The sequence below is a fragment of the Acipenser ruthenus genome, chromosome 16 (genome assembly GCF_902713425.1).
Source record: "Acipenser ruthenus chromosome 16, fAciRut3.2 maternal haplotype, whole genome shotgun sequence".
NCBI classification, from domain to species: Eukaryota; Metazoa; Chordata; class Actinopteri; order Acipenseriformes; family Acipenseridae; genus Acipenser; species Acipenser ruthenus.
The window spans coordinates 23896995-23904608 of NC_081204.1; the positions used below are offsets into that span (position 1 = coordinate 23896995).

A 7614-nucleotide genomic window follows, 5' to 3' on the forward strand; every position below is an offset into this window, starting at 1 on the left:
GCACCCCGGTACTCTGTTCATCAGGCTAATAAATGGTTAAATCAGCCTGTGGTTTATAACTGAGCAATAACTTCAATCAGTTTCTAATTCTCTGCAGGTTTTCTGTCTAGCTGTTTAATACATTAAAGCGCTGCTGTTGTAATTAATAATTATTTTTATAATCACTGTAGCTATAGTACAGTAGGCTTTAATATGGCAGCAAGAGTTTCCTTGGGCTAGACTTGCTGTTCTCACTGTTCACACCAGAAGTGAGTTCACCAATTCTCTATTTAATTAATCCTACTGCAGAGCTGCGCTACCAAGTTAGTTACTATGAGAGTAGAACAACACAGTAACTGTACACCAACCCAGTATCTCCATTTTACATGGATAAAAGCGTCTGCTAATGACTAATTAATAATAAAATAATTCAAGGTACGTATGACCAGAGAGGCATGGGAATACCCTGATCATGACCGTACAGCTTTAGCAGCTCATAGCAAGCAAACGGTAACAATTTGTATTTTCTAACATAGCAACGCTCTCAATTTAACATTTTGAGAAACAAAGTGACTTTTAAAGATGTTTGATCATTTTCAAATCAAAGGCTGTTCTGTGCTATTTGAATGTTAAACAGCTTTGCCAACTAACAAAGCATTTCAAGGGTTACCATGTGCTGTGTACATTCCCTAATTGTTTTTCCTGTTTTACCTTGCAGTCCTCTAACTTACAAGTCACAGACGTTGATATCAGTGAGTCTTCATCAATGGTAAGTGTCTTTTTAAAAGGTTTTTGTTGATTTTAGTTTGTGTTTACATCATTTCCATTGGTAAAGCAAATGATGACAGGGGAATGCTTTTTTTGTTCACAAATCACATTCCTAGTACTATATAAGGGTGCACAGAACGTTGAATAGCAACGCCACAAAAAACTTTTCTAATCTCAACGATGACGGCTGTTGACAGCACTGGCTCAGCGTTTACTCTACAACCTCCCTGACTCCAAAGAGCTGACAAGCTAGCCAACGCAACTCACAACGCAACTCGCAACCATAAACAACTTTTTTTCTGTATATAAATGTATATGGACGATACAGATCACTAGAAATAGCATGTACATGTCAATTGCCTGGTCTTGCTGTTGATCTAAATGTACTTTTCTGTACTAAAAGCTCTCTTATTGTTTTGTGTCTGTAGAAATTCAGTTCTTCTCCCAGTATGGATGGGCTCCCCTTCCCAGCTTCAGCAGCCACCGATAGCCGCCAGGGGCAGTGGCTACGCAGGAGGAGGCTGGATGGGGCCCTAAACAGAGTGCCAGTGGGCTTCTATCAGAAAGTGTGGAAAATCCTACAGAAGGTGAGATGGTTGGGTGTCCTGCTTGGATTTTATTGATCTACATATTGTTGTTTGTTAAAGGGAAACATCATGAAAGGTTTCAACAAAATATTTTTTTTACTCATAGCAATTCATCTGAAAACAACCCCAGCCTCAATACTACTCCTGTTTTCACATGAAGATGTTGTTTGCATGTATAAAAATAAGATTTTCTTGAGCAAAAAAAATATTATTTGAGAAAGAGTAACTGTACATTAACTTTACCCTTTTTCTGTTCCTACAGTGCCACGGACTCTCCATTGAAGGGTTTGTTCTCCCGTCATCAACAACTCGAGAGGTAGGACAAAAAGCATTTTGAGTGGCAATGACACTCACCTGCATCTGTTTGAATTTGGTATCAATCCACCTCCATGTTTTCAATCACTCCAGGTCCGTACAGGCAAATTGAAAACATAAGAGCATTTGCAAACAAGAGGACTAGGTAGCCCATTCCATACCCTCAGCACTCTCAATCTCTTGTTAATTTCCAACCTGCACATCAGGAAGGGGCATCTGTCATTGATGATTGTAAATAAGAGTGTTGTGATTGTGTATAAATAAGAACAAGATTGGTATTAATGGGGAACCTGCTGCTCGTGTGTGTGTGTTTACCAGCTGCAAGCTCCTAATCAGCAGGTGGGCGTTGTGCAGCAGAGCGCCAGGAATGAAAGGGTCCCAATTATACAGATCAAGGCTGCTGTAAGCCATAGAGGTCAGACTGCTGCTGCTGAAGCATCGGTCCATCTGTGCTTCTGAACGACTGGGTTCAGGAAGTGAAGTGACCACCTCTAACGGCGATCGTGTGCATATTCCGAGGTCGGGAAGTGGACAGGGGTTTTGTTCCGGGAGAAGGAAGCTGCAACTTGCCGACGACTGTGTGTGTGTCCATGGTTGGAGTTGGGTGAACTGCCCGAGCAACAGGGAGTTAGTTTCGGGATAGTAGATCCCACCCAGTATAGCAGATAGGTGTGGAAGCAGGACCTCCATTTTTTTAGCGGAGTAGCGCGAGCCATCTTCACGGCACCTTTTGATAGCTTTTGTGCAGTGTTTATTTTGCCTTTTGTACGCTAAGCCATATGTCACCTGTGAGCTACCATTGCTGGTAGCGTCTGGTGGGGTTCCTATCTGTACTATATGTAAATTGAAACCTGCGCGTGTCAATCCCAACCTTCTAGTCTCCTGTCCATGTTATCCAAGTCATCATTTCATCACGTGTAACGAGTCGCCTCTTACAGGCCCATAGGAGGAATTTATTCTGTGTCCCTCTTTTATATTGACTTTAATGTTTTCTTTAAATGTTTTATGTTTGTTCTTTTGTAAAATCTCCTGTTCTTTAATGGTTATGTTTTTGTTTCTGTTTCTTTGCTTGGGACAGTTTGCGGATGAATTGAGAACTGCACATAAAACATCGGTTGGCTTCTATTAGCCAGAAAAGTGACCTTTTTTCCCCTTCCTTTTTAGATGACACCTGGAGAAATCAAGTTTTCGGTTCACGTGGAGTCAGTCCTGAACAGAGTGCCACAGCCAGAGTATCGGCAGCTTCTGGTGGAGGTCATTCTGGTGCTCACCATGCTGGCAGACATTGAGATCCAAAGCATTGGGGGGATTATCCATGTGGAGAGGATCTTACACCTTGCCAATGACTTATTCTATGAAGAGCAGGTCATTATCTCTCTCTCTCTCTCTGTACTTTTCTTGTTATGTATTCCAACAAATGTATTCTACAAAATGAATGTTACGGTGGACGCTGACGCTTTGATGTGACGCGCATGGTGTGAAAGGACTTTTACACAGACCTTTTGAAGAACTAAGTAGAAGCATCTTGTCATGGTTTTCAGGAGATAACATTTCATATTTTTAAAAAAGTTTTAAGGGTGAAAACAAACAAAAGCAATGAATGATAAGTGGGAAAAGTATAGTATTGTGGATATATGTCTTGCAAACACAGATTTCTTTAACCTAGTGTAGTACCAGATATGTTTTAAAATTAAAAAATGCATGTTTGCTACAACATGTAGCACATTTGAGACGTGTATAGTGAAATAACTTGCATGGCAGTGAAATGTTATGCAAATAAATGATATGCTTGCATTTCAAAAAAAAAAAAAAAAGTAGATTAATTTTGAGATGTTTGACTTGTGTAAGTAACTTGAATTCTGAAAAAATGAAATACATTATTAAATGTTTTCAATAGTGCCTACAAGAAAAACTGCCCCACATAACTGCTGACTTGTTGGTTTCTGTTCAACAGAAAGCTCTTGGTGCAGGTGACGATATCTTGAAGAAAGATCCAGCCACTGGAATCTGTATTCTGCTATACGACAGTGCTCCCAGCGGGCGCTTTGGTACCATGACATACCTCACTAAAGCAGTTGCAATTTATGTGCAGGACTTCCTACCCAGCAGTGGCTGTGCAATGCAATGAAACATGAGAACCAAACCACTGGCATCTGAGGGTTTATAAAAGAAAGACAGGCTCAAGTTTGCACTTTCTTTCATTTAAATAAAACAGGAACTTTTATCTTTGTGTTTTTTCACTGTGCGTTTTCTGCAACATGAGCTGCATGATCCTGAAAGACATTGAATGTTTTATTGTAGTGGTATTTAGACAGTTATCAGACTGTCACATTAGATCTGAATGAACAGTTGCTTGTATTTCCATGAAAAGGAATGATGTGAAAGGCTTTCGATGTGAATACAGTTATCCTGAGATGCAGTTCAATTAGATATTTTCTAGAGAAGGTAGAGATACACAAAATCAGTAAAATATAGATCAGCCCATGATAAAACTAAACTTGACTTCTTTGATTACCATTTGCACTGACTTTTAGATGGACATGGTTAGGACAAGACTTCCATTAGTTGTTTTTGTTTTGTTTTTTTGTTACAATTAAGTGATACAAGAAACACATTACTTAACATTAGCGGGATCCTATGTTGTCTGTATCACATAAATATATTTTAATCATAATGCTGAGAAATGTATTCCCCAGTTGATTAATGACCCATGGTGTGGAAATAGAAAATATCAGACTATTACTTTGAAAAATACATTGCTGTGATACAGACAACGCAAACGTAATGGCATGTTTCTTGTAAAACGTTGCAGGGTGTTCTGTAACACTCCAAGACTCCTGTATCTGCCTGTTTCAGTTATGAAATACAGACATCTTTGAAGGCATCACACTGGTGTAGCTGCAAAGTGGGGGCTGAGTTTGTAAGCTTTCCTGAAATACAGTGAGGCTGCAAGTTCCAGGGTTATAGAGCTACAATAGTACCTTCAAATGCATCTCACTCAGCAGCTATAATTTAATATGTACAACAATAGTTCTCAGAGTGTATTGTGTGTTATGTTTTTAAGATTTTAAATTGTTTTACTAGTTAATGTGCCTCTGCTATAACAAATGGATCAATATGGGAAAGTGCCTGATCCTTTTTTTATTGAGGAGCTTCTGTTGTGTTACTTAGAGACTTGCAGTGCTGTACAAACAAAATGTTTTGGTTTACCTCTTACATTTTTAACAACTTTAAAAAAAAAAAAATCTTGTGAAAGTCTTTTTAAACCATTAAAACGAAAGAGTTAGTTGTCGTGTCTTTATTTGGAATTATACATACCCAAGTAATCTGTGTACAAATAGTATATGGGGATAAAGAGGAGGTGCCCATTAGTACTTACATATGCCATCCTCTTACATTTTTTTTACATCTAGATAACCCCTAGATGCAGCTGTAATAAAATAAAGATGTAGATACACTGGAGATACACTCCCTGGCAATTTTATAAGGACCTGTCTACCTGATTGGTTTTGGCGTCCTATTATTCCCTGGTTCTTTTGATTACTCTGAATGGCCAAACGAATGCTGTAGCAACCTGACCCAATCCGATATCGATCTAATAAAAGTGTCCTATCTTTTATCCTTTAATATGCAGATTTTCTGTGCAGTATTAGGAAGCATATGCTGATCTCAGGTACGTTGTTAAAACTCATTGTGATAACTTACTCACATGGTCTACCAGAGAGAAGCTCTTGGCCAGACCATAGATATACCAGCATGAGAATGTTCCTCGTACCTTGTCACTGCCTGTGGTAAAGGTACATTTTCATGGTTTGGCTAAAGGGCCTCTAGTAGCCAATGGGGATACAGGAAGTAAAAAGGTACCAGGAAGAACACAAATATATTCATTACAGTGAGAAGAGGACTAGTGAACACTTTAATTATTATAATAATTTAAGCACATGTTTACCGTGTACAATGGCTGAAAGAAATAAACATCCAATTATACATGAATAGTACATTTAAAAAGTGTAGATACAAGTTGCAATAAAGACAATTTTCCGTTATTTATGACAATGATTATGGGCAGTATAACGCATCATTGTATATATATATATATATATATATATATATATATATATATATATATATATATATATATATATATATATATATATATACACATACATACATACATATATACAGTACTGTGCAAAAGTTTTAGGCAGGTGTAAAAAAATGCTGTAAAGTAAGAATGCTTTCAACAATAGACATGTTAATAGTTTATATTTATCAATTAACAAAATGCAAAGTGAGTGAACAGAAGAAAAATCTACATCAAATCAATATTTGGTGTGACCACCCTTTGCCTTCAAAACAGCATCAATTCTTCTAGGTACACTTGCACACAGTTTTTGAAGGAACTCGGCAGGTAGGTTGGCCCAAACATCTTGGAGAACTAACCACAGTTCTTCTGTGGATTTAGGCAGCCTCAGTTGCTTCTCTCTCTTCATGTAATCCCAGACAGACTCGATGATGTTGAGATCAGGGCTCTGTGGGGGCCATACCATCACTTCCAGGACTCCTTGTTCTTCTTTACGCTGAAGATAGTTCTTAATGACTCGCTGTATGTTTGGGGTCGTTGTCATGCTGCAGAATAAATTTGGGGCCAATCAGATGCCTCCCTGATGGTATTGCATGATGGATAAGTATCTGCCTGTACTTCTCAGCATTGAGGAGACCATTAATTCTGACCAAATCCCCAACTCCATTTGCAGAAATGCAGCCCCAAACTTGCAAGGAACCTCCACCATGCCTCACTGTTGCCTGCAGACACTCATTCGTGTACCGCTCTCCAGCCCTTTGGCGAACAAACTGCCTTCTGCTACAGCCAAATATTTCACATTTTGACTCATCAGTCCAGAGCACCTGCTGCCATTTTTCTGCACCCCAGTTCCTGTGTTTTCGTGCATAGTTGAGTCGCTTGGCCTTGTTTCCACGTCGGAGGTATGGCTTTTTGGCTGCAAGTCTTCCATGAAGGCCACTTCTGACCAGACTTCTCCAGACAGTAGATGGGTGTACCAGGGTCCCACTGTTTTCTGCCAATTCTGAGCTGATGGCACTGCTGGACATCTTCCGATTGCGAAGGGAAGTAAGCATGATGTGTCTTTCATCTGCTGCAGTAAGTTTCCTTGGCCAACCACTGCGTCTACGGTCCTCAACGTTGCTCGTTTCTTTGTGCTTCTTCAAAAGAGCTTGGACAGCACATCTGGAAACCCCTGTCTGCCTTGAAATTTCTGCCTGGGAGAGACCTTGCTGATGCAGTATAACTACCTTGTGTCTTGTTGCTGTGCTCAGTCTTGCCATGGTGTATGACTTTTGACAGTAAACTGTCTTCAGCAACCTCACCTTGTTAGCTGAGTTTGGCTGTTCCTCACCCAGTTTTATTCCTCCTATACAGCTGTTTCTGTTTCAGTTAATGATTGTTTCAACCTACATATTGAATTGATGATCATTAGCACCTGTTTGGTATAATTGTTTAATCATACACCTGACTATATGCCTACAAAATCCCTGACTTTGTGCAAGTGTACCTAGAAGAATTGATGCTGTTTTGAAGGCAAAGAGTGGTCACACCAAATATGGATTTGATTTAGATTTTTCTTCTGTTCACTCAATTTGCATTTAGTTAATTGATAAATATAATCTATTAACATGTCTATTTTTGAAAGCATTCTTACTTTACAGCATTTTTTCACACCTGCCTAAAACTTTTGCACAGTACTGTGTATATATATATATATATATATATATATATATATATATATATATATATATATATATATATATATATATATATATATAAAATTAAATGATGCACTGGCAGTCCCCTGCCGAATCCATACTTGGCAGAGCGTTGTATAACTTTCCCGCGAGCTGGAGAAGCTTGAACTCAACTTCAACTCCCAGAAACCTCTGTAATACT

At 38.8% G+C, this 7614-nt stretch overlaps 1 protein-coding gene across 2 annotated transcripts in view; it reads left to right on the top strand.

The window, feature by feature from the left end:
- LOC117412393 (phosphorylase b kinase regulatory subunit alpha, skeletal muscle isoform-like) overlaps window positions 1-4935 on the top strand; it is a 29013-nt gene extending 24078 nt beyond the window's left edge. For both annotated transcript variants that reach the window (XM_034020776.3, XM_058989110.1), the window contains exons 28-32: window positions 698-748; window positions 1176-1334; window positions 1597-1650; window positions 2814-3014; window positions 3604-4935. In XM_034020776.3, the coding sequence (XP_033876667.3) occupies window positions 698-748; window positions 1176-1334; window positions 1597-1650; window positions 2814-3014; window positions 3604-3777 (639 nt within the window). In that variant the 3' untranslated portion in view covers window positions 3778-4935. The remainder of the gene's footprint in view (window positions 1-697; window positions 749-1175; window positions 1335-1596; window positions 1651-2813; window positions 3015-3603) is intronic.
- Window positions 4936-7614: the final 2679 nt, after the last annotated feature.